Source organism: Phaethon lepturus, unplaced genomic scaffold (assembly GCF_000687285.1).
Source record: "Phaethon lepturus isolate BGI_N335 unplaced genomic scaffold, ASM68728v1 scaffold12698, whole genome shotgun sequence".
NCBI classification, from domain to species: domain Eukaryota; kingdom Metazoa; phylum Chordata; class Aves; order Phaethontiformes; family Phaethontidae; genus Phaethon; species Phaethon lepturus.
In genome coordinates, this window is record NW_010559767.1 from 1 (window position 1) to 27,889 (window position 27,889).

General features: G+C 38.1%; 1 protein-coding gene across 1 annotated transcript; it reads left to right on the plus strand.

The window, feature by feature from the left end:
* Nucleotides 1-1,115: 1,115 nt before the first annotated feature.
* Nucleotides 1,116-27,047, plus strand: LOC104613715 (COBW domain-containing protein 1-like; the record flags this gene model as incomplete). The annotated part of the gene is made up of 14 exons (XM_010293481.1): nucleotides 1,116-1,202; nucleotides 2,111-2,207; nucleotides 3,382-3,473; nucleotides 6,842-6,901; nucleotides 7,961-7,998; nucleotides 11,277-11,323; nucleotides 12,086-12,172; nucleotides 13,010-13,054; nucleotides 14,538-14,594; nucleotides 18,477-18,528; nucleotides 24,085-24,153; nucleotides 24,252-24,317; nucleotides 26,132-26,261; nucleotides 26,974-27,047. Coding segments are annotated over 14 exons (1,001 nt in total), but the record flags the coding sequence as incomplete, so codon positions are not given.
* Between the last annotated feature and the right edge of the window lie 842 nt (nucleotides 27,048-27,889).

Below are 27,889 nucleotides of genomic sequence, written 5' to 3' on the forward strand. Positions count from 1 at the left end.
TGGGAAGGGCTGGGAAGGCAGGCCTGCCGGCTTCGCTTTGTGGGCGTAGGGGAAGCCCTCGAGTGAAAGGCCGGGCTGCGACGGGGCTGTGGGCTGAGAGGCGCCGTGCGGAGAAGTGCCCCGGCTGCTCTGACAGCAGCCTACGTGCCCGCGGGCCGGGGCCTCGGTGCGGCCCTGACGGCAGAGCAAGAAAGGCATCTTCAGCCCTGCGCTGTCGGCGCGGTGCCCTACCTTATACCGCTCCTGGTAAGTGCGGAGCCAGTTAGATTTGCGGAACGATTTTGAACAGCTGTATACGCTGTCCAAACAGTCTCTGTTGCTGCTTTTACCGGCCTGTTTTCAGCGTCCGATTTATTCTGGTCATGTTTGACAAGTTGCATTTTGCCACTCGATGTCTAGATAGTGTAATGTATTTGCCTTGGCTAAATGCAGGCTTACAAATGTGAGGTTTGTCTTTCCTCTCTTAAACCGACACAGTTATTTGGTGCTTCAAATATAGTTATATACGGTAAAGATCAGGTTAACTCTAGGATCGCCAACACTGTCTAAAAGTTGCAACTCTGTACTGCATCATACTGTCTCAAAAAAGCCCTAAGGGCAGGCAAGGAGCGTTGCTTTACCAAATTGCCCTAGTTGTGGTCTCGTGCATGGGATGAAGCTGCTAGTAACGTGGTATTACAGAAGTTGTACCTCATCTAATGGCAGTTAGTAGGACATCAGTGATTACTGATGACAAAAGAGCTGATCAGAAAAGGCAGTGGGAGGGAGAAGAATAAATGTGCCTTTTGTTAAAAAAAACATAAAAAAGAGTTTTCTAGGAAAAGACTGCCCAGCTGGTAGGGGACCTGTAAATTTATCAAGCACTGACACTTACTGAGTGGAAAGCTGTGAGTCTTTTAAAGCTGAGATTTAATGTGCTGATCGTTCCATGGGGTCAAATATCTCTACAGATTAATTTTTGCAGTGTTTATAATAGAATGCAGGATACAAGAATGAAAACTCACATTCCAGAAGAGATCAGATTTGTCTGCAATGTGCATATACATAATAATACTTTTTGTTTGAAAATTTAAGCCTTTTAAAACATTTTAATAGAAATGTGGTCTGTGTTCTAGGAGCTGGGAAAACAACTCTTCTAAATTACATACTGACAAAACAGCATAATAAAAGAATAGCAGTTATTCTGAATGAGTTTGGAGAAGGTATGTAAACCTGCAGAAACACTTTTTTTTTTTTTAACTGTAAAATGACAAATATATATAACATTTCTGGAAGTCAAGAACATTGTTGTTTTAAATCCATTACTGAAATTGCTGACATAGCTCATAGTCTTTAGAAGGGCAAAAAGCCTTTTGGCTGGTGTTGATAAAATAATGAGATGCATTAATCTGTTCTGTACATAAATTCAGTCCCTCAGAATCAAGTAAATCAATGTGTCACCCTGTCGCAAGTGCCTCCATTTATACCTCCATTTCTCCTACTCAGGTTCAAGCAAATGGAAATTAAAATAACATGTTGGTAGATAAGATTTTCTTTTCTTTCCTTTTCATCCACTTATAGATCACAAATTATTCTTGACCAAGAAAATGGGGAGATAGTACTTGGTGTTTGTGGTCCTTTAAGCTCTTTGTTTTCCTTCTCAGTATTTTTAACTGTTATGGCTATAATTTCATATCTGTACCATGGTCAGCATTGCTTACAGTTTGCACTGTGGTGGTGGTGGGTTTTTTTGTTTGTTTGTTTGTTTTCATCACAAAGATGCATGTCACTTTTCTGTTTATAGAGCCTAAAATAAAATTTACAGGCAGAACCTTTATTTGGTATGGAGGTAGAGGCTAACTTTCCTTACTTTTAGTAAAGTTTGTGGTACTTTGCTGTATTTTTTTATCCTCTGGGTTTTGGGTCTTTGTAAAACCCAACTTGACTTTGGCATTTAAATTTAAAAATGGAAAATACTGATTTCTGAAAAACATCAGAAACGTGGTCTCAGGCACAAAAAAATAAAACACAAGAGTGAAAATGTATACCAGCTTGAATCTTTCATATTTGTTTTGCAAGTCTTGTCATGCAAATTTGTAGATTAAAATGATAGTAATACTTGTATTTCTAGGAAGTGCCTTGGAGAAATCCCTGGCAATCAGTCAAGGGGGAGAACTCTATGAAGAGTGGCTGGAGCTCAGAAATGGCTGCCTGTGCTGCTCAGTAAAGTAAGGAAGGACTATTGTACAAGTTCTTACAGTGGGCTTTGGGGGAATTGAGGAGAGGAGAGAAGACATGGAGGATTTGATTCCTAAAACTGATGGTAGTATTGATAGTGACTTCTTTTGTCACATAAAACAAGAATTGGAATTCGGGAGATAGAAATTTATTTCCTTTTGCTGCCTTTCTGGATTTGGACTTAGTGACTTTCAGAAAAATAATGTAAACACCAACTTATACACCATTGGGATATTGTAGGATTAGGAGCTCTCCCTCTTCTCTTAGTATTATATGCTTTTATGTAGACAGTTAAAGATTCAGGGAGGCTGGAACTAGGACTCAGTTTTCCTAATTTCTGCATTAGATACTTACTCTCTGTTTCTTTCTCTGTATGTTGGTTAATACTTGAATATTGTATACCTCAGAAAGGGTGGAGGGAGAGCCTTTTGGTCACTTAATGAAACACAGTATTCCAAATCGTAAGCTGATGGTGACATTAAAAAGCAGGAGTGTATTTGTTTCTTTGACATGTTTTTACCCTATTTGTTTGAACTCTGGATTGTTTGTGCTAAGTCTGAAATAAAGATGATGCTCTGTTTGTCCTGAAAATTTGGAGGAACTGGTCCTGTGCCTTATTAAGGATAGTAAGTGGAAAACAGAGGACACTATTGCATTGTGTTCTGCTGTGATGTAAGGAGCACTGCCATTGCTGCTATGTTTTCTATACATTGGTTTCTTATACAAAATGCCATACACTTCTGCTTCAGACTGACTTCATCAGCTGAGATTTAAGTAAATGACACATCTTAATTTTGCTGTAGGTGATGTGGAAAGGCAGGAGAAAATGGTTCAGCTCCCCCCACCTCCCTCCATACCCCTCCTTTCTTTTTGTAACCTCAGCTGCCAGATCAAATAATTACACAGCCTTACTGTCCTTTACATGGTTTCCAGTGTTTGGAAGATTTGTTAGAAGTAGGCAAACACTATTTTCAGACTAAAATCAAACAGAAAACTACAGTTGCATAATACTAGAGCAGCAGCTTGATGACTGAATTTTTGTTTTAGACTGTAAGTCCTGACTCAGGCCTTTGCTTTGATGGTAATGACTCTGTGTTCTGCACCAGAAGATACATGTTTTAGCTTGTTTTCTCTGTTCTCAGGTTTAATTGTTTCTGCTTACAGGGACAATGGCGTGAAGGCTATTGAAAACCTGATGCAAAGGAGAGGAAAATTTGACTACATATTGTTAGAAACAACTGGTTTGGCAGATCCAGGTAGTTCACGTTATGGTTTCCATAACCGTAATTATTCTATCTTTATGAAATGTTTGTTTGTTCACTGGTCAGTTTACTGTGCAAAATGTATTATAAAGGGGTGAGTTGTCAGGCACATGCTTTGACTGCTGTGTAGACTAAAACTGAATTGAATAAGGTGCAGAAGCGGGGTTGTGGGTGGGGCTGTTTGGGGTGTTGTGTTGTTTTGTTGAACTTGCTCTAAATTTACTCTAAAGCTTAACAGAAATCCAGTTAAAATATATTTCTTTAAAGAGAAGACACTGGGCTTGGAGAAGAGAAGCACACTCTGAAATTACTAGTTTTCAGTAGGCTTTTGCTGTTCTACATTGCTCCTTCTAAATTATAAATTATTAGCATCTATTGTATTGTTACATTGGTTGTGATAGGCCTTATATTTTGTGAAGTCAGAAAATATGCTGCCGAACAGCCTAATACATTCTTCTGGTTAGTACAGAACAATAATAGGTCTTACAAATTCCTTGTGTGCTCTTTAGTGAGATTTATTATAAAAAGCTGTTTAAGCTTGAGCTCATGTTAGTAATAGCTATCTAAAACAATTTTCTCTGAACCATCTCAATTAAAAATGTGTTGTTGATTGAGAGTGAAGGAAATTCTTCTCAGAAATTCAGTTGTTTCCCATTTAGGAGACTGACACTTTCCAGCTCAAAGCTAAATAGTTGTCATGGTAAAGTAATTTTCTTCAAAGGAGGGGACATTGATTTGGCCTCTGTTACACACAAATCTATTTGAGTCAAATTGGAAAACTATTAAGCTTTCTGGAAAAAAATCAATAGATACCAGAAAACCATTAGATGTTGTGGCCCTTTGCTATATCTTGCATGAATAAGCACTGTGAACTACTGACAGGTATTTGGTGTTGATACAGTGATGTATGGAAGACTGCATCTTGTCACTTCAGGTGGACAGTTCTAGGTGTTAGAACGAGTTTAGCTGATGATTTTTTTTTTTTCCTTTTTTCTTCTGATGTGCTTAATAGTCTTAGACAGCCTGCCAGTAGCTAAGGATCTTATAATTGAAAAAAACAAGTACTGTCGTATCTGTTGGCTCCTCCTGTCCTTCATATTGTGGCACTGATATGTGTTAAATTTGTTTGTTTTGTAACAAATTATGATTTTTTTAAAAAAAATAAATATACAGCACATCCTACGGTTGCTAGAATCTGTTTTACAGGGCCATTTTAACAGAAAACAGGAGTAGCATGTTCCTAGGCTATGTTTAGTACACAGGTATCAGGTCACAGATTCCAAGTCCTTGATAAAATGCGGTCCCAGTTGTTGAAATACTTGCTGATTCTTTTCGCTCAAGACTGGTCAGTTTAGTATGTTTCATTTTACATTCCGAAGAAATACAAATGACTATACAAAGAAGAGAGAATGCTACATGTTTCATTATTCCAGAAGCACCTCATCTGGTTAGAAGGCTTAGCTTGTAAAAAAAATACTAGAATCATATAATCATAGAATAATTCGGTTTGGAAGGGATGTTAGGAGTCTTTAGTCCAACCGTCTGCCCAAAGCAGGGTCAGCTATAAAGCAAGGCCAGGTTGATTGAGATATCTAGTCATATATCTCCGTTCTCTGAGGATAAACATGACACAACCTCTCCAGGCAACCAGTTCTGTGCCTACTTTTTCATGGTGAAAAAATATTTTTCTGATATGTGGTCTGAACCTTGCTTACTTCAATGTACTACAGTTATCTCCCATCCTTCTGCCACAGCCTGGTTCAGTCTTCTCAGTGACTCGCCTGTAGGTACCAGGGAGGCTGCTGTTAGGTTCTGCAGGAGCTGTCCCTTCTCCAGGCTGAACGAGTGCAGTTCCCTTGCCTCTCTTCATGTGGCCTGTGCTCCGGCCTCAACCATCTTGGTGATCCCATGCTGATGCCCTTCGTGTATGGGGGATCCCTGTGCTGGAAGCACTAGCCAGATGTGGGCTTGAAAGTGATAAATAGAGGAGAATAACCTCACTCAGCCGTGCTTCTGTTCCAGCAGCCTGGGTGCTTTTGGCCTTCTCTGATCTTGGGGCACACTGCTTGCTTGGCTTGCTGCCTGCCAGGACCCCCAGGGCCTTCTCCATAGACCTGCTCCCTAGCCAATCTGTCCCTAGCCTGTGTCATTACCAGGGACTCTTTGTTCTTAAGTGTATTGCTCAACGTTTTTCCTTGCTGCATTTCATCAAGTTCTCGTTGGCCATTCCTTCCTGCCTGCCTGCCAGGTCCCTCTGAAAGACAGCTCTGCCTTTAGGTGTATCAATAATTCCTTTCTGAATTTGGTGTTCTCTGCAAAGTTGACAAGCTTGTCTTCCATCCGGACAGGTCCCAATGTAGACCAGTACAGTACCCTACTTACTACCGACTTCCAGTATGACCTGTTAACTGCAACCTTTAGAGCTTAACTATCCAACCAGTTTTACCTAGTTGTTTTTCCATTCAGACGGGTAATGTCCCAGCTTGGTTACTAGCATATCTTCAAAGACAGTGTTGAAAAGTTTGCTAGAGGTGATGTAAACAGCATGCAGCACTTTCCCCTTATCCACAAATGCAATAATTTTTTCACAGAAGGCCAGATGTGGCCTTCACAGATTGATCAGGCATGATTTACCCTTGTAAACTTCTTTTCCAGTACACTATCAGTTTGGAAATTGAACCTGCATTAGATCTTTCTTATCTCAGTCTATCTTAAAATTATCTAAAGCCAGAATCTTTCCTGTGCAGACCTGAGATAATTAGGGAAAACATTCTTTTCTGTATCTGGTTACTCTTGACTTTCTTTGTCCTGTTGATTTATGATATAAGAAACTGCACAGGACAGTTTTTATAGAAGCTATAGGACAGGCTTTATAGAAGCCAGTGAAGAAGAAAAGGTTCCAGGAGCTGATTTCTCCCAAATGTCCCAATTCCATTTTTCTTTAACTGTTTGATCTCATTTTGTGTGTGTGTGTGTGTGCCATGACCTAGAAACAATGGCTGAAAGGTGAAGAGGGGGAGTACAGAACATTTTAGAAATGAGGGAGCCTTGGACTATAGTAATGACAGATAGGTGATGCTACTGAGTAAAGGTAATTTAGACAAATTGCATGCATCTGGAATTATGAATTTTTTAAAGCTTTTTGTAGCCATAGCTGTTGATGTGTGCACAAATTACAGCTATGGTAGCTGTTGTTAGATGAAATGTGTAGTTGGGTATTTGACACCTGTGATGCTTACTGAGTTTGTAAGACAGGAGTTTCAAGTGTAGCACTACAAATAGAGTTTTTCTGTGAAATGTCTCAATATTGGTAGTTTACTGGAAAATGTCAATTTGGCAGCTAAATGTACTGCACTTCTTAGGAGCTGTGGCTTCCATGTTCTGGGTTGATTCCGAGCTGGGAAGTGACATCTATCTTGATGGTAAGAAATCCAAGCTTTTTTCCCAATGTATTGGCATTCCGTATCTGGATTTAGTGTAATGTTTTCTTATCATGTAATGCAAAGTGTTTGAAATACATGATCGTGGTTCTTGCAGCCCCAAATTGGACCACAGAGATCCACTTGCTTATCCTAATGCTTGCTTATCTGTTTGGTGAGCTGTTTCAGTTTGCCAAATTGGATTTGGCAAACTGAAGTTGTGTAATGCTCTGCTAAGGGATCAGATCTGGAGAGATCTTGGTTGTGGTGTATGGGGGATAAACCCCTCATTAGTCAGGTATTATAAAACGTTATTTAGGAGTAATATTACAGCTCTCATTATTTTTCTTTTTTCCAATGCAGTGTTTCCTAAATTGTTTCCTCTCTTCTGAATTCTTACCTTGTCAACATCCGGACTTTGGTGCCTTTTGTTTTCTGCCTTCTTTGCCTGTTATACTCTTGTTATCTGCAGTATTTACTGTGTTCCAATAAAAATCTGAGTTTACTGTAATATAAACAATCACGCTGTGTAGTTAAAGAGCATGTTGAATATTGCTTTTTTTTTTTTAATGTAGGAAAAAAAATGTTGTTTTGGCTTAAATCCTGCTAATACTTTGGTCAGTCTTTGAAACACCCATCTAGCCAATGAAACATTCTGATGAATAGGAAATGGCTTCCTAAGTTTCCACCAGAGAATTGTGGATTCCTGGTTACTTAAGAGTAACTGCATACCTCAGTCAGTCCCCTTAATTTGTTTTGATAATCTGTAAAAGCAAACATCTGCTGATTTGCTGTTGCAGAAGGAGGAGAGGCATCTACTTTGTGAGAATTTCTCTCACCTGGTTTGGTAGACGCTTTTTTTTACCACAGATAGGAGTAACAAATAAGAAACTAATGAGGTGACAAGCCTAATGTTCAGATACACTGGAAGCATTGGAAGTATTGTAACCAGTTGTAAATATGATGATATTGTTACTTTCATAGTTATGCAGGAGTTTACAAATTGTTAAATTGTTTGCTGCTTTCAGCCCATTTCTATTACATTTTAACATTCTCTTTTAGGTATTGTATCTGTTGTTGATGCAAAACATGGATTGCAGGTAAATTACTGGATTTGTTGCAGATTTAAACCATGTAACATTAGAGCAGCTATTGTAATAATGTTCGTTTGGCTGAATTACATTTTTACAATAGCTTTAATTCTTACAATGGATGAGGATGTATTTCAGTTTCTTGTGGTACATTAATAATATATTTTGAATGGGAACAAGGAAGTACTGATAGAGGAATTCAGATTCTTACCAACGCAGCATCATGTCTACTAAGAGTTGTGAGGTTGCTAGATACTTGATTCCTTCCAGTTCTATCACTTCATTGAGGAATCTTCGTTGTATTCCAAATATGTATTTGGATTACTATAAAAACAGTGGAGAAATTTGTCATACAAAGTGTCATTGAAAGGAGAGGAGTAAGAACAGACCTCTGATACCAGTGTGGTAACAAGTGAGTTAGGGCTCAAAAGTGGGAAAGGTGCTAATGTAATGGCAACTGTGGCAAGGAGAGATGAGAGCCAGGTGTCTAGTGTACCGTTTCAGATTAAAAGATCACTTCATGAAAGCAGACAAAAAGAGTATGTATTAGAGTAATTTGTATAAAGTGTAATGTAAGAACAGAGCTATAGAACAGTGAGGCTGGGTAACAGCAGAAATTGTGATTAAATTAAATAGTTCAACTTTTTTTGTTATAGTTAGTCATACAGATAATTATTTGCAACATAGTAACTTAGGAAGTGACTGCTTTGGTTAGGTATTGATTTTGCAGGATTTAAAATAAAAGTGACTGTAAGAAAAGATGCCTCCATGGTATAAAAAAACCCCATCATGCTGTGAAAGTATTTTTAATATATCTGTATTTTACAATGGCTGCAAAAAGCTGAGAAGATTGAAAAATAATGGTTAAAAAATAAGGAAGTGATCCTTCCTTTTTAAAATTTTATTTTGTTTGGACTCTTTGAGTTTCTTGTTTCACTTTAGCTCATCAAACAGCTGATTTACCCAAAGGGGACGGTCCTGCCCTCTTATCAGTTTGTGTTGCACCAGGATGGAACTCATGTAACCCCACAGCAAGCCAGAGTTAAGCCATTGTGTTTTGCAAGGACTTTCGCAGAGGAGTTGGGAGAATGAGGGGAAGAGGCTGAGAACTGATTTGCACTTTTAAGCAGGAACTGATTTTTTTATATCAGTTCGACTATCACAAGAAACCACAGCATGTCTTAAGTCATCCTCCATTTCAGCTGAGTGCTCTTATACTAATTTGAATGTGTTTTATTGCTTGCAAAAATGTTGTTCTGTTTATCTTCATGCAATGCTGATTTATTGACTCAAATATAATTGCATTGCACACAGAAGCACTGAATTATTATTGTTTTAAAAATAAAACTTTTAGTATTAAAACTTTCAAGTGATACGTCAAATTCAACCCAAAAATGTTCTGAAACATTGAGCTTTTCTACCCATTATTACCTTTGGCAGCTCACTGAAAACTCTTGTTATTTAAACAGTAAGCCTGTACAACACTGACATCCACTCAGAATAATAGAAACTTCAGACTTTCTCAGTTACATGCCAAGTAAATAACTTTTGCTTTGTATAAAGGACTTGCTAACTTGTGCAATTCCTCTGGTTGCAAAGCTTGACCTCAACAGCTGCTTGTGATTCAAAGACTTTGAAAGCTATACAGGTAATGACATTGAGATAACAGGCAGCAATTTAAGGGTGTCGTGCTTCAAAGAACCAACCCATCACGAGAAAAGCTGACAAATAGTACTGTGTGACCAGTCAGCCAAATTGAAACTGAAGTGGTAATTGATATCATGGGTTATGACTCTAATGGATTTGTCACCCAGCAGTCTGAAATACTCATTTTTTTAATCATGGGCAAACAGTTGGACAGCTCGAAGTGGCAGTTCTTTACTTTCAGGACTTGACATCTGCACTACTGGTATTGCCCTTTTCAGGGCAACAAATTTGACAACAATTAATTCGATAGAATCAATACACAGAGGATTACAAAGAAAAGGTCAGAGGGGAGGTTCCCTCACAGTCATCCTGTTGTTATGCTCTGCTTAGGTTGTGTACAATCAGGAAATTGTTTTCTTCTTTTTTTTAAGGTGACAGACATTCTGCAATAATCTAGTTCTGTTTTTTCAAGTCAAATAATATTAGATGCCTGATAATTCCACTTAAAGAAAAAATAACTTTGTAGGTTTTTTAATTTCTGTATTTGCCATGACAATTAATTCCACTTTCATTTGGTGTTCTTGTGCCTTTAAAACCAAATTTTAAAATAATATTTCTGGTACATTTAAAGCCAATGAAAGAATGCACAGGACTCTCCCATCTTCCCAGAGATGTCAGGCATAATAGACTGACTTTTACTAATATAGCACCGGTTCAAAGTTTTGCTGTCTCCAAGTGTCTGTGATGCTTCTCTCCTGGTTATTGGTGCCTCCATGGCAGAGTGGGCAGATAACAACTTGTGGCTGAACCTTTGCTGCTTCAGAATGAAGTCTGTTGCTCTGCCTAAATTACTGATGAAATTAAGGCTTTATGTTGATAAACTTCACGCTGCTGCTTGAGATACAGGCATTTTTTTTTTTCTTCCCTTTCACTAATTCTTCTGCGAGGACATTAGCTTGGGCAAATAGGTGGAGCACAAAGCTGCCGGTGGTTAAGATACTAAACTCCTGCAGCATGACCAGAGGCTGCTGCTTTTGTCAGTGCCAACTGACTTTTCTGCCCAGTTACAGCTTAAATAGGCCACAAACACTGATGTTGTGCAGACTTGCCAAGGAGTAGTGGCTTATTTGTACAAACCCAGAAAAAGGGTTATGAATTTTTACTACAAAAGTACAGTTTCTCAAATCTTTCAGAGAAAAGGAGTGTGCGGTTATGTATAGGAAATCATGTACTGCAAGCCTAACTCATCTTTAACAGTTAGTCAGCATCACACTCAATAGAAAAGTTACTGTACTTTCATTTTTTCAGATATGTTTTTCCATGGTTACTGTGTGTCATGATGACTTTTTTACTTCATCGTAAATCTTAAAAATAATTAAAAATAAATACTATAATACAGTTTTCCAACTCTTCAGCATTCTAGTCATAAAATTCATTGAGGGAAGAGTTTTTATAAAAGAAACTATAAAATTCTGAAGTGGTGACTGTATAAACATACTTTGTTGCCATCTTTTATGGAAAAATTCTAGATACTGTCTTCTTCAATACCTTGTTGAAAAATATACCTCAGCTGAATTGGCTTTGACTTCCTTTAACTGCAGATGAATATGTCTAATCCCATTGTCGTAATTTTTGTCTAGCACTTGACAGAGGAAAAGCCAGAAGGCCTTGTCAATGAAGCATCTCGGTATGGATATATAAATTAATTTTATATATCACAGTAAGGAACTGCACTGTATAGAAGTTAAATAGGAATGTCTTCTTTTTCTTTTATAAGGCTTTTCTCTCCTCCTCGGCTTTTAAACCAAGGTGGATTGGTGTAGTGAGGTAGAAAACTGACTTCATGCTCCATTTGATCTTTTTGCCAAGATCTGACTCTTCTAATACATATTTTAAGAGGGATGGGATTTTACATAAGTGAGGGAAAACCACCTGTGTTGGGAGGAACAAAGAATTGCATGCTAGAATCTACCAGATGCTTGAAGTAGAACTGGAGATAGAGGAATGTTTTTTGCTAGGTACAGAGCCACAATGATTAAAGATAATTGTAATAATAGAAGTCTTCATAAAGCAAAGAGACTTCAAGTATGACTTTGCAAAGAGTACATGCAAAAGAATTAGGGGCTTGTGAAGTTCATAGATTACAAAGCACTGCGAATTAGATGACCTGTTTTTTGTTTTGTTATTTTTAAAAAACCAACCCAAAACTAGCAAGCCTTTGTAGTTTGGTAGAATCCTCTTATGACACAGAAAAGCACCTTAAGAAGACAGTAGTACTGTAGTCATACCCCATGATGTTCTAGTTTGATTAATGCTTGCCTTTCTGTACTAACAATACTATTTTTTTGGTGCTATGGGAGAGGTGGTGTTTCTCCCCTACAGAAAAAATATTTGTTCATGTTGTCTCTCTTTTTTTTTTTTTTTTTTTTCCCCCTCCCATAATGCATAGGCAGGTTGCATTAGCTGATCTTATAATCATCAATAAAACGGATTTGGTTTCAGGGGAAGAATTGAATAAAGTCAGAACATCGGTCAGGTATGAAACTTTTGCCATAACTAACACTGTACTGGCTCAAGGGTCATTTTTATTTAAACATAGTTACTTCCTTCTTGCTGCTAGTACAGAAATTAGATCTCATGATTTCAGTGATGTAAGTCATTAGCTCAGCAGGGAAAAAGAGACTTCTCCTTTATAAAGGCATTTCAATACTTTTATGTGCTTACACAAGCTTAGCAGTTTGCCTACCTAGGTAAGATTTGATGTTACCTCCTAAGGACAGGCCTTTGTCTTAAGTGTCCACATTCTTATATTTTGGGCAGCTGTTTCCATTTTTCTGAATCAGCATCAGGGGAAAAAATAAATCTGTGAGTAGACATGAGTTCACTAGTGAACACAACATGTATGGAGGAAGTCCCAAATAAAGGTCTTGCATGTAGAAAAACCAATGGTCTGAATCAACTTAATGATCAAAAGCATGTCCCATCATTTTCTATTAGTACCATGATAACCAAAATGAAACATTGGTATTTTGAAGTACTTTACAACTCTATCAGTAGTTTGAGTTCTAAAAGTAAAAATGCTTAGACCCAGCAGAGTGTATCATGAGGAATCTTGCACAGGAAATCACTATTCTTACTGGTAGTATTTAACTGTCAGAACTTGTGAAGTTCCCCAGCTGTTAATTAGGGTATGAAAAAGTCATAAACATGAAGTCTTGTTGGGGTGTCTGTTGCTTTGTTCAACAAGTTGATCACAGAGTTAGGGTTACTGTCGTGACGCTACTTCTCGTGCTGCTTTCCATGGTTAAGGTGTTCAAGCAATGTATTATAGTTGCATTTTCATGTAACTTCTGATTTTTCTGTTTTATTTTAGGTCAATAAATGGACTCGTTAAAATTCTGGAGACACAAAGATCAAGGTATTAAGTGGCCACTATTACTAGGTACCAGATCCTGCTCATTTTGTCACAGGTTTAAGTATGCTATTACATCAGTTTGGTTAAAGGAAGACTGTTGAATTTGAAATATTTAACGCTATGTTTATTTTGCTAATAAGCATTTAGATAAAGGAATTTTTTTTAAAGAAGTAAAAATATGTTTTTCTGTGTTACTCTTCACATCTTACACTAGTGTATAACTAGTTTAAAAAAAATCACTATTGAGATGTAGCTCAGTTTGCAGAGCTTGTCACTAGTGGGTTTTATCGGACTTCGCAGTATAACCATAAGTATTTCTTATTTACATGAGAAGCGGATTTTGCAAAAGCTTGGGCGTTAATTTTTCCAAAAACTTCAATTTTGTTCTAAGTTTAATATGAATATGGCTCTTAATTATTAAAGTTGCATTTTAGTCATTGCCATAGTTGCCATTTATGGAGTGATAGCATTTGGAAGGTTCCTGAAAAATTCTAATGTAGATGTAGTTGTAATTGGCTTCAGCATATTCCAAAAACGTAGCAGATTTTTAAAGGAGCATTATAGGTAGAAATTAAAAGTTTCTCATAATTTGTTAACCAGATTTTGTCACTAAACAGCAGCTTGTAAGGCCAAGTTGTATCTGAGCTAATCATTGATCACTCGCGCTATGGTTTTTTTCTATTGTTTCAGCTTAAAGATTTTTCTCACTTAGGATGGCTGCTGCACATAAGTTGTTACTAGAAAATTACTTTGAAGGCAGTGCAAGAGAGTTTATAAGAAGGAAAAGTAATTGCATTGTTTTTACTGTTTTTCATTGAAATTTTGACTCCTATTTCTTCTTTAATAAGGAATTGAATGGTAATGATATTCCTAAGGACATTAGGAAAGCAGTGTATCTTTCAGACTGCTAGGAATGATTTGTGTGCTGTTACATCAATTATTTGACTATATCATGATAAATACTCCTGTAATACAGGTTCAGGTTTTAAGCAATTGCTGAAGGGAAAATAGTAGACATAATCTTAATAAAATATAGTTGGCTTTTTAAAGTTATTGCCAAATATAGCTGGCAAATGTAGAGAAAAATATTTGCCATTGTTGTCTGATTAGATAGGATCAACAAGTGACTGTAGAGTATGTATTTTATTTGGTAACCCAGGGTTTTGAAGACAAGCACCCAGCGTGCTTCTCTGACTTTAATTTGAAGATCAGCTTGGTTTACATTTACAAAAATGTTAGTCTTGTTTAATTTTTTTAAAATGATGTTTCTGTGCTTACATAATACCGTGTAAATAAAAACTGTTTCTTTGTAGGAGACAAAACAAACCACCAACATCCAAAATTAAGGCTAAAGATTGATGGCATTAGAATGATAGACAGGAAAACAAACATAAGCTTCGGAGAACCACTTAAAAAATAATTCTTTAAGTATACACAATATTTAAATATAGTAAAAATACAAAGCTTGCTTTCTTCCCCCGTTTAGAGTTGATCTCTCTGATGTCTTGGACCTGCATGCTTTTGACAGTTTATCTGGAATAAGGTATGGTGATAATTTCACTCTCTCTTATTAGAAATAATGTCCATTGTATAAATACACGCATGAAATAGACACACTCAAATTGCATCTGAGTTTCTGTTAGAAATTCTAGTGTTCTCACTTATTTAAAATTCTCACTTTGTAAGTGGTATTCTGAGCCTGAGAATTTTATCCACTTGAAATGTGTGCAACAAAAGCTTTTTGACTTTGCAAAGTGAAATGAGCCAGAGCGTGCATGGTTGGTTGGCTTTTTTCCCCCAAAATACAAGTTTTGCTTTAATAGTAGTAGTGGAGCAGATTTGTACACTTCTTCCTGGTTCTTTTAAAACTTAAAGGATTTAAAAATTTTTCTCACTTCACATCATGATGAACTGGGGTACTCCTCAGTTTTCACAGAAAATGATGAGAGACTGAGGTTCCACAACAAAGCAAGCCACTGAAAATTCTGGTTACTGTGTTCCATTTTTTTTTTTTTTTTGGATGACAAATACGAGTTCTGCATGTTAGAGGGCTGGAAAAGTTCAGCGAAGAGAGCAAGGAGTACTGGAGTAATTGTAAAGAAAAGGAAGGAATATGCAGCTGGGGGCAGTGTCAGCTTCATTTTTCTTCCTGGACACATACTGTTCACTTCAGGTAAAGGAATGTAGCCACTTACTTACAGAACGGGGATTTTGCAGAAGATGCAAGCTACTAGCCTCATGTAGATGAGATGTGCTCGTGAGATTTCCTAATGAACTAGTGCAGTACTATCCAGAGAATAGCCTGTTTTTCATGACTGTTGGCTGCCCTTTCTTTTTGCTGACACTGGCTCAGAATAGCCATCCAAAATAAAGTTACAGGGGGAGGAAGGCCAGTATATCCTTCATGGCCAATAGATAACTATTAGGTCATAAACCAGATCATAAACCCATGTCCTGAGTTCTTACAGTGTATCAGATAGCTAACCTAACTCATCCTGGAGCCACACAACAGTGAGAAAGAAGCAAGATGATGTGAACCAGAAAAGGATCATTCTTGACAATGGCAATTCACAGTTAGATCTCATTAGCTGTAATATTGGGTGGCATTCTCAAGGTTTACTAAGAAGTGCTGTGCTCTGCAAATCTGAGAAAGTCCTTAAAGAGCTGACAAAAAAAATCTTTCTTTCTTTCCTTGGTCTGGTCTTGTATCTTCTCAGTGTTTGGTAAAACAGAGGAGACACTCTAAAATTGCAGCATTTGAAGACAAATTCTAAAACCACCAAGAAGGTTGTAGACTGCTTAAATGAAGTTCTATTTCTTTTGATTTTACTTGAGCTCTATACAGCGAAACTGAGCTCAGAGCTTGTTTGGGAGGCATTGTGTGAGAAGCTTCCATGGAGGATAAAGGAGCTAGTGAGTGCTGGGTGTGTTTCAAGAATGCTGTCCTGGAAGCACAAGAACAGTTCACCTCCTTTAAAGGTAAGGGAAGTAGGTGGAGCAAGAGACTGCTTGGCCTAACTGCAAGCTTCTGAATCTGCTCAAAACCAAAAGAGAAGTGTACAAGAGACGGAAAAGCGGACAAATACCTATTAAGAACTGTAAGAGCATTGCCAGGGTGTGCAGAGATGCAGTTAGAAAAGCAAAAGCTCAACTGGAATTGAAATCTGCCAGGGATGTCAAAAACTACAAGAAAGGGTTCTTCGGGTACGTAAACAACAAGCAGAAATGGAAGGAAAATAATGTCCCACTGTTAAACAGGAGAGGTGAATTAGTCGCCGACAACACTGAAAAAGCACAGGTTCTCAACAGTTTCTCCATCTCTGTCTTTACAAGCACTGTTGGGCCTCAGGCCTTGGGAACAAAAATCCAGGTTGATGCAAACACAGACCCACCATCAATGAAGGAAGAGTTGATATGTGAACTATTACAGGAGCTTGACACCTACAAATTGATGGGCCCTGATGTTATCCACCCAAGGGTGTTGAGAGTTTGTTGACATTGTTGCAAGGCCACTTTCCATAATCTTTGAGAAGTCATGGAGATTGGGGAACATCCCATAAGACTCGAAGGCGGCTAATGTCCCGTCATCTACAAGAAGGCTTAAAGGAAGATGCAGAAATTATAGACCCATCAGTCTTCAGTCCCTGGGAAAGTTACGTAATGAATACTCTTTAGGGACAGTGTAAGTCAAATGAAGCATGTGACTGGGAAAAGCCAACACGGATTCACCAAGGGCAAATCATGCTTGACAAAACTGCTCGCGGTCTACAACAAAGTAATTTACTTGTTTGATGTGGGCTGAGCAGTGGACATTGTCTACCTGGATTTCTCCAAGGCTTTAGATGTGGTTTCCCACAGCTTCCTCCTAGAGAAACTGATGACATTATGGTCTAGACAAGTGGTCTTTGAAGTGTCTGGGAAACTGTCCAACAGCTTTTCAGACTTGCAACCTGTCACAAGTGGGGTCCCCAGGGATCGATATTGGGCCCAACGCTGTGTAGTATCTTCATAAGTTATATGGATGATGGAATCAAGTGTACTGTAATGAAAGTTGTTGATGATGCCAAACTTGAGTGGGGAAGTGGACACTTTGGGAGAGCCACCCTGCAGGAAGACCTGGATAGGCTGAAAGAGTGGGCTAACAAGAACTTTAGGAAGTTCAACAGACAAATGTAAGGTCTTGCACCTGGGAAGACATAATGCAGGAGCGCAGCACAGACTGGGATCTACCTGGCTGGGGAGCAGCTCTGTGGAAAGGGACCTGGGGGTCCTGGGGGACAAGAAGCTCAATATGAGTGAACAGTGTGCTGCTGCAGCAAAGCAAGCCAAGAGGATACTGGGCTGCATCAACCAGGGCATCACCGTCAGAGATCAAGAAACCATTATCCCACTTGGTGCTTGTTGGGTCACACCTGGATACTGTGTTGGTTTTGGTCCCTGCTATACAAAAAAGATGTGGACAGGCTGGAGAGGGTCCAGAGAAAGGCTGCAAAGGTGATTGAAGGACTGGGAAGCTTGCCATATGAGGAAAGGCTGAGAGAACTGGGTTTGTTGAACCTTGAGAAAATAAGGCTTAGGGGAGACCTTACCGCCTTTACCAGTATTTAAAGGATGGCTACAAAGATGGAGACTCCCTTTGTACAAGGAGTCACATGAAAAAGAGAGGGGTAATGGGCACAAATTACTTCTGGGGAGATTCTGGTTGGACACAAGAGGAAAATTTTTCACAATGACAACAGTCAACCATTGGAATATTATTCCATCTCCCCATGGAACTGATGGATTCCCTAACACTGGACACTTAAGATTTGGCTGGACAGGGTCCTGGACCATCTTGTCTGGGCCGTGTTTTTGCAAAGACAGGTTGGACCAGATGGTCCTTGAGGTCCTTTCCAACCTGGTATTCTATGGTTCTATGATACAGTATTTCACTTTGTGTTTCAGATTTCATTCTCACAAGCAGCAGCTTTGTACATTTTTTTTCTTCTTGCTTTTCAAATAATCCTTCTTTGAAGTATTCTCAAAAAATCAAGTCTAATAGAGACATACTAGTGATTTTTCCTATTTGCTTTAATGATGCAGTTTGCCTTCTGTTCCTACATAAGGGAATACCAAGGGTATTGTACCTCTTGAAGTACAGATATTTAAAAGCCCAAAGAAACTGCAAATCATTATTATAGTTGTGTTTATATTTTAAAAACCTAATGTTCTAAGACAAATTGTTAACTAGATCAAACCAATATAATTAAACATACCTATTTTGAGATTCAAACTTAATTAACAGCTGAAGCTTATTCTGAGTATATTTGATATCCTTGATATTTTAGTTTTGCTCTGCAATACTGAAAGAATTTATTTAAATTTTGAAATAATTACATTTTGTCCATCGTACTCAAATGCGACATTTAACTTTACTTATTTTCAGTTTGCAGAAAAAGCTTGAGCATGTAAAGACAACACATGCACATCTGGATAAGGTAATTACCAAAACTACTGCTTCAATCTTTTTGTAACAACAAGGTTGCTTAGGGTAATTGCAAGCATTGCATGCTAATAATGTTACCTTTTCAGAAGGTTTCAGTTAGGGGGTAATGTGTTTTAAGATCTTTGGAAGATTACATTGAATACATATAGGATTGTGCTTTGCTGTATATAGATTCTAAATGGATATAGTAAGTCAAAAATAACTTTCAAAAATAACTTGCAGACTTCCAGTGCTCTAGACAGTCACATCATTTGTTGATTCACATGGAGAGTGTTACTGAAACAGACAAATACCACTACTCTTTTTAATATTTGCAGAATCAAGTCATAGATTTGTAGCCAGTCTCTATCCTGTAGGTTTTCTGTCCAAATGTTGTCTGTGTATGTCAATATCAGGGAGATGTTATTCATGAATTTGCATTATTTAAAGCTTTAATAAAACTTCATTAAGTATTTAAGCATGTGTATGTTTCCATTCTATGAGTGCTTCCCATTGTTTTCACAAGAAATAGTAACAATTCACCTTGCAACAGTGAGGTAGATTCTCCCCTATAAATAGGCGTCAATCCTGTAAGCACATGTATGCTAAAAAAAAAGAAACAATTCTGTTGATGTATTTTTAGTATGTCAAATTAAATTCTGAAATGTATTCCCACCCGTGCTCCACCGCCCCACAAAGTGCTCAATCCAGTGTGTGTTTATATCAAGGCAGAATTTTTTCTCTCCCTGTGTGCAATACAATGATACTAGCATAATGCAACTGCAAATAACATTTCTGCCTTTGTAGCTTTTATTTGAGCAAAAGTGTTTTTTTTTTGTGACCAGCATATATAATTTCAAAGATGAATTTAAGGAAAAAGGGTCTGGTCCATCATCCCCACAAAATAGAAACTGTTTTATGTTTATTCCTACTTTTAAGCACCTGTCTTGTCCACAATGTGCAAGTTTTACCAGAAAGGACCCCTTTTAATTTTCTTTTTTTTACCTTTTTTTTTTCTTGAAATTTTGTGTTTTGTTTTCGAAATGTTATGATCACAGTATCTTTTTCTGCTTAAGCCCTTCTCAAAAGGAGAACAGTCTTAAGTCAGGGAATTAATTCATTGCCAGGGAATAAAAACTTAGAATTACTGATTTGAGTACTGAAAAAAAGAAATGCAAAAAAAATTACACAAACACATGAACACTCTTCCTCTCTCCCTCTCTCCTCCAACTTTTCTTGTTTTTTTGGTGGGTTATACTTAGTCCATCCAAGTTCTCCTGGCAAGGCCACGTGTGGCATGGGAAATTGGGGGTGTTTGTGTAATGATTTTATGTTCCTCATTACTGCTCTGTTCCAGGTTCCTTCCCTGTGGTTCATGTGGGGCCCTCAGTACCTGAGGTGTGCCCCTGCTCTGCGGGTAAACAAGCTGCAGTCTCTCAGGGGTGTATGTACCCCCTTTGGCATGGCATGCCTCCTCCAAAGAGTCTTCTCTCCTAAGTGGATGGAGGTGTCTGTCTCTGACAGGATGTCATGTATTTCTCTGCCTGAAGATGTGTGGGATTTTTTTTTACTGTTGTATGGTTTTGGAGTTGGCTGGAACAAGTTGTGAGAGATGTATGGCTTCTGATAGCTTCCTCCCATACTCCCCATCATTGCAGCCCTCTGCTATGTCTTACGCATATTTAAAGAGCTGTATATGGGTTATAGACTCTACCCTTAATATCATCAGAAACTGAATGTACATGTAGTCCATATTCCACTACTTGGCACTGAGAGTTAGACTGTAGGGATTAATGTTGTAGCAGTCTGATTATACATGTTAAAAATTGTTGTATTTAACCTCCATCTCCTGCCAAGCCAATGATGAAGGTTAGTATCATAAGGCTTTGAATTTACATTTCATTGTAGACTCTACCCTTTGGTGTAGATTATATTGCTTACTGTAAAATTCAGGCTTTGTTGCTGCAAGACACTCAGCTGTTGAATATACCCACTATGTCTTGGTATACAAGCAAATATTCAAGCAAACAATTAAACAGTACAACCACAGAGTAGCACCACTGTTGAATATCCAGTTGGTTTGCGAGTCCAACAGCTGTAGTTTCATCCAGAACCCAAATGCATGGTGACCAGTGTTCATTTGATATAGCATGGGCATTTCCCCAGTTGGAGAGTTAAGATGATGCATGACCTAGATTTCCCAGAGCTTGCTTGACATCCTATAACCATATTAACTGAGCTCTGACCTTTTTCCTGAGCTTGTTATTCGTTATCTCCCAGGTGTTGATCTTTGAAGGCCTTCTTTTCCCCTTTCCAAGTCCCAATTTGTATGGTGGGAGTATGGACATCTTTCATCCCCGCTTGACACTTTCACAACTGCACTTCTGTCATGCATTGCCATGAGGCTGATCTTGCACCTGCCTCTAGCACGTTTCCTGCCACTATCATACTGTAGGTCACTCCTTGATCAATAGGATGTCCCACCAGGTTAGCAGGTGATACCAGAGGGACAATAATGGCTACGCCTAGCTGACAGAGCTTTTGGTCTGTGGCCTCAGCCTTTTTGGGGTCCCTCGCCTGTAAACATAGCAGGAGTCAAAGTGATCACGGTCAATTGCCCCTTCTTCCCAGTCCCTTCCACAGGGGTCTTGTTTGGTGGGATCAGAAGGATAGAGCTCAGCATAACCATCCCATCAGTAAATCCCAGATTTTCCTACTTTTTCAAGTGCTCTCTTCCAGCTTCCCAGCACCACCACAGCCACTGCAGAAGTGACTTCTGGGGTGAGCAAGTGCAGGTCTCCTGCACTGCTTTAATTACTCTGAGAAAAAGGTCGCAGAGTGGTTGCACTTTAGGGAGCAGTGCCGCCATTATTGCAGCACTGTAATATGTACTGCCTGATAGGACTCTTAAACTGGCTTACTGTTTCCCTAGTAGATTGCATGGGTTGTCACACAGCTTTCCCTTTGGCCAGTTCAGTGTTACCAGCTGCTAAGTTTTTATTCAGGGTTTGTCATTCTTGCTGAGCACTTGCTAGCGCATCCTTTAGCAGACCATGAGTCTAACAGTGACTGTCAGTCTGATGGTGATGAATTCTAAGTGGTCTTGATCTTTTCTGAGGCTCCATTTGAAGCATATGATAAACTCTGGCATACCCCCACAGCAAAGCAGCACACCTCACAGTGTTTTACAGGTGGTAGTTGTATCCCCTTTGCAGGTCCTGGGCTAACTTTCTTGGATGCTGCCCTAGGACACTGTTAAGGCCCCATGCCATGGGCACATGGGCTTGAAGCTGACAGTAGCCAGTGTCTTCCCAGTCATCTTCGTGTCCCACTAGAGCTTTCACAGGTCCCTACTTTTCCAACAGTTTATACCTTGTCAGCACATGTCCCCACACATGTAGTGGGTGCACCACTCACACTGGAATATACAAGCATGGTTTCCCAGTACCAGAACCAAGGTTACTTCTGGATTCTCCAAGTCATTGCAGTAATGTATTCTGCTCTCATGAGACCCCACCTGGAGTGCTGCACCCAGTTCTGGGGACCCCAGCTCAAGAAAGACATGGACCTGTTGGAGTGGGTCAAGTGGAGGGCCACAGAAATGATCAGAGGATGGAACACCTCTCCTCTGAAGAAAGGCTGAGAGAGTTGGGGTTTTTGAGCCTGGAGAAGAGAAGGAGGCTCCGGCGAGACCTTATTGCATCCTTTCAATACTTAGAAGAAAAAGACTTCTTTACCTGGGCCTGTATTTTTGTGTAGTAGCTTTCTGCATCTTTTTGCTTCTTAGTGGCTTTGTCACTGCTCTGTTCCTTAGTGTCCATGCTCCATGGGTCACCCACAGGACCCAGCCAGGTATATACAGGTACACTGCTCTGTGGTTGAGTTGTGGGTCACAGTCACAGAATCACAGAATCATTAAGGTTGGAAAGGACCTTCAAGATCATCAAGTCCAACCATTAAAAACTGCAGTCCTCTCAGGGTATGCCCAGTTGGGAGCAGTTCACCCAAAAGCAACAGTTCCCTCAGGGACCGCAAAAAAAGAAAAACTTGTGTTTTTATACAGTAGCTTGGAAAAGTGTGCTTGCATTCAAGAAAGTTGCTATGATTAAATTTAATTTTCAGGTTAAAATATGATGCATGCAATGCCTGTATTTTTTTTTTTTCAACTGCAAATCTTGACTGTGAAGTTCCTAGCCTTGAAACCAGCAAAGGCAATTATAATCTCTTTTTGTAACTAAAGATTAAATATAAAATCAGTTTCATGCTTAGCTATATTTGCGATCAGAATTTTAAGTTCATAGTTTTTTGTTTAATTAAAATTTGTGTTCATCTTAAGTATCATTGGTTATAGCACTAAAAGTCTGAATAGATCCCTAAAGTAGAAAAAAAGTTAAGTAGAAGCCTTTCTGAAAGTTGTGAGATTTATAGCATGGTTGTATTATTAAGGACATTATTGCTGTTTTGGTAGTATGGAGCCATTTGACCATAAGGGAACAGTGAGAATTCATTGTTACTATCCCTGTTAGGTCAACACCCACAGTTTTAAGATGGTTGTTGAGACAGATAAGGCATAAATGAGAGCAGAACACTTCTCTCACAGTAGGCTGCAAGTCCTTGTTGGATAATAAAGATACTATCGTCCTGTGGAAGGTTAACAGAAGCAATATTGCACTGTGCCTGGAGCACAGTGAACTTTGTCTGTCTTGTTTTGAAGCTGCTCAAAATGTTAGCTTTTGGTTGTTTTGGTGAGTTTGCTTGGTCATTAGATAGATTTGCTGCTTGTTGCTTGTATTTTTTTTTTGTTAATTTGGATGAGTCACCTGAAAGTACTAACCATCTGAAAGAATTCTCGGTTGCACTGAAGGTAATCCTCTGTATGTTCTTCTATGCCATTGAGAGGTTGTAGTGACAAAAATAAGTTCAACATGTTATTTCCTTTATTTTTTAATAAATTGTTGATTTTAAACTATGCATTTATTTTCATCTTATGTTTTGATAATAATTGTTTCTAAGCAGTAAAGCCAGTGTTTGCTTTGGAATAAAACATCACTTCAGACATCTTTATTTTTGGACTCTATTCCTACATAGTCTATTTACAAAAAAGTTTTTCTTAATAGGAAAGTATAGGTAGATGAAAAATATGTTCATTAATTTTTGTCTAATAGAACTGTGATGAAAAAATTGTGACAAAGATCAATATGCCAAGAAAATAGCATTCTTAAACATATTTGAAAGATTGAGCTTACTAGCCTATAAGAATTAAAATTGTTAGGCTTTCTTTGGGAACAGACATCAGCTACAGCAAAGAATTACATGGTACAAGCTGATGGCATTAACCTATTCAATGTATTGTGTGTGCCCCTGAGGTGCACATCCAAAAAGAACCAAAAAGTATAGCATAATATAGCGAATGAGAGCAGAACAGAAAAGGAGAATTTTTTTTAAAATTTGACATGAGTATATAGTTGCTTTTTTATAAAGAGGCCAAGTTATAAAGAATACTTTTGAAATTAATGTAATGAAATATTTATTCAGTTTGGTAATAATAAGTGGGTCTCTCCATTTGCAGGGTATAATTACAGTAACATTTGAAGTTCCAGGAAATATAAAAGAAGAAAACTTAAATCTCTTTATTCAGGTAAGTAATACATCACTGTCAACTGAAAAATCATTGTGACTTTTTATAGAAAATACCCCATGCCATTCTGTTTATGAAAACATTTTTCCTTTTCATAGAATCTTCTGTGGGAGAAGAACGTGAAAGATAAGACTGGGCACACCATGGACGTTGTAAGACTGAAGGTTAGTCAGAAATTACCAACTTCTTTGTTTTGTGCTTTTTCTCTTTTACACCTAAAAAACTGCAGTGTGCTGTCAGTTACAGATCTGTCAAGGGCGCCACTGGGTCACTGTAGCAGAGGAGACACAATGGAGAATAGCAATTTGTCATTGTTCTGTGTAGAGACAGTTTGTTATCTGCTGGCTGATGGAACAACTCAGAAGGAGATAGCTGACAGAAAAGCAAACATTGAGCCTATTTATTTTGAATTGAGAGGAAAGATGTACATTCCCAAACATCAGTGGCAGAGTTAAAAAACAGGACATAGTTAAATCACTTTCTCACTTTTCACCTTCATTGCTTTGAAAGGTTCCATCCATCCCACATAAATGTCTCCTTACCTAAGGATTGAGTACTATAGATTGGATACTATAGGTTGCTAGCCGTAATTATAATTCTTCTTCATAATATGCCGAAGTTGAATTTGGCATAACATAGTAGCACGATACTAGTTGTGGTCTACACTTAAAACTTTTTACGGTATTGTCAGACTGTAGTTTTAAAGATGCTGCCCATAAGTGTTCATCTTCACGGGCACCTCATGTTTTTCAGTTGCATGGTGTTGAGAGGAGTATAGGTGACAATTTAGGATACATTTTCATTTTCCTTATACCAAGCAGCCAAGTAAATAATTAAAAAATGACAATCAAGTCTGTCATTTGGTAGGCTGTAAGAAATACAAGAAAATACACTCTGGTTTGTTTTCTGAGAACGCTTGTGTGTAATGGATAGCAACATAATCCGTTTTCATTTCATTGGAAGAAAGGTTGTATTCTTGCTCTTTCATCAGCAAAAGGAGAATATCCTTGTTTTCCCCTTCGTGAAAAATAGAAGAAAATAGCCAGTGATACATCTTAAGCTGTCTGAAAACAGTACCGCTATGCACAAGTACATTTTCCTTGTATTAAGCATTGGAATCAAAGTGATTCCTTAGGAGTTCTGAGGCCTGTGACAAGCTGTGTGCTGGCCCTCAGTCACAGACAAATACACCAAAGCAAATAAACCCTAGATAATTACAGAATGAGTTCCAAAATTTGTTGCTTTTATGTTTATATCTTACCTGCAGTCATAATCCTTTTGGCAGTGAGAGTCATAGAATTCCAACTAATATGTCAAATGCAGACCTTTTTTCATTAAACATGTTTAACTTTTTGAAATTTTTTATTTAGGGAAGTGTAAGACATGTTTTATAGAATGTGTTCCACTAAAATATTTTATAAAGTTTTACATGAAGTGATAAAAACTATGTTAATACAACTTTTGGTATGTGGGTTAATGGGCTCACTCTGGCAGAAATCCCTTCTAATTCTGTTGCTAGTCATTGAACTTCACAGATGTTTTTTCTCTAGTACTCAAAGATTCTGTTTCAGAATAGTGAATATGCTGAGCATGAGAGCTTAATCAGAATAATCTGAAATCAAACATTTTGGCTCATTTTACATCACTTTTGCTAGCAGTCAGTCTTTCAGAGACATATAGATCATATACCATATATGATACGCAAAGTGGCATCAAATCTGCTAGATACTGACCAAAATGAGGAACAGAAGGCAGAGTATGCAGAGTATAATTATTAGTCCTTAACAAAATAAGGAGATGTGAAAATGGATGTTAGGAGCAGAATTGATCATACTACATGGTTATTTTGATTAACTGTTGTACAGTTGTCAGAAATATTTTTCCCTGCTTGGCCTGGTTTCAAAGTTTTTTTCCCACTCTTCCATATTTCACTTTTAAAGGTTTGTTTATATATCCTAACAGTTATTTTTCTGATAAGGGACTGGTATCTATTCAAGGCAAATCTCATCAGGTGATAGTCCAAGGTGTCCATGAGCTCTATGATCTGGAAGAGACTCCAGTAGCCTGGAAAGAAGACGAAAAGAGAACAAATAGACTGGTCCTAATAGGTAAGAGGAAATGACATACCTCCTTGTTTGACTTTAAGAGGTTGTTCTTTTAGCTGGCAGTCGTGTGACTTGTCCAGTGAAAAGCAATCAGTGAAAAGCAATAGCAGTGAGTATGTTCAGCATAACCTTCAGTTAAGGTTTATCCATCAAGACCCCCAGCAGTTTTTTATTCCAGCTGAATCTACACTTTTAGTAAAATAAAACAATACAATACAATAGAGTACAATACAATACAAAGTATTAATAAATTATGTTGGCATATTTAATGTTATTTTAAAAATCCATAATTATAAGTATGGTGATGGGAATGGTTTGAATGTTCAGTATATATTTTATATATATCTCTCTCGGAATGTTCAGTAATTGTAAGGAAGATGATTATAACCATTAAAACGTATAAAACCTGTTTTGTTTCTGAAAAGTTTGTAATGCTGAGGTTGTACATTTGTATTTCCTACTTGCTGCTCTCTGCTTTGCAAAGTGGTTTTATGACCAAAAAACCGGTTTTTCCTCCTTTCCATTACTTGTACAGCTTGAAGTCTATTGTTGCCTGTAGAATCCAAAGTTACCTTGTTACCTGCAGCTTAATTTTAATACTGCTCTGCTTTCACTCATTGGTATAATAAATATTTTCTTTGCTGAGAAGACTTGCAGGTTGCTACTTGCATGCATTTTTTGTAATACATTATAAAATTTTAATTTATTTTTACAGGCAGGAACTTGGATAAAGAGACAATCAAAGAAGTATTCCTAGCCACTGTGAGAGAGAAACAAGGAAACAGTTGACATCAAACTACAAAAAAGATGAAATGCCTGTGCATAACCCTGCAAACTTTTTATGACAGAAAAGACTGAATGACATGCAGTATAGTAGCTTCCATTTCCTCTTGCAGTTTAAATAACAGGTAAACCTTGAAGTCGTCCTGAGAATCCCAGCTGACCTACTGTTCAAAGATTTGCTCTTGTGGTCTAGAATCAAACACAAAGAATTCTATCTGGTTTTGGCTTAAGTTATGTCAATAACCATTTACTTGTGCAGAAAAGCAGATAGGTGAAAGGCTGTTGTTTATGCTGTACATGAGGTATTAATTACAGCAGGAATATGGTAAACATGCTTGAAGCCTAGTGCTTTCTCCAGCTAACTCCTTTTTGCTATTGGAAATGAAACAACAGTCATTATTGCCAGTGATGTAATCACAGTTAAAAGTATTTAGTGTTTACTATTAAACTGTCTTCCATCTCGTTCCACTTGTGTTGTGATTTTTTAAATGTATACATCCATCCCAGGTACTGTTAAACCTGCTGTATCAATGAAATTAAACATACACAGATAAGCAGAGGCTCAAGGCCACATGGAAGATACACTGTCTGCATAATGGCTATGAATGCAGCATTCAGTGACATAGCCAAAGTGTTGAAAGATGTAGCTGACCTCATAGATCTTCTAGGCCATGACTCTGCCAGTTCAGGATTTGGGGGACTGGTGGCAGCACATTTTCACTGTGTTCTCTAGGCTGCTGTGTGTGCTTTGTTAAGGGGTTCTCTGACACTGCATTTGGGTGATGTTTTGAAAACTTAGTTTGAAGCTCTTATCGCTGTCCTCATTGCTTTTACAACTTAGAGTTGAA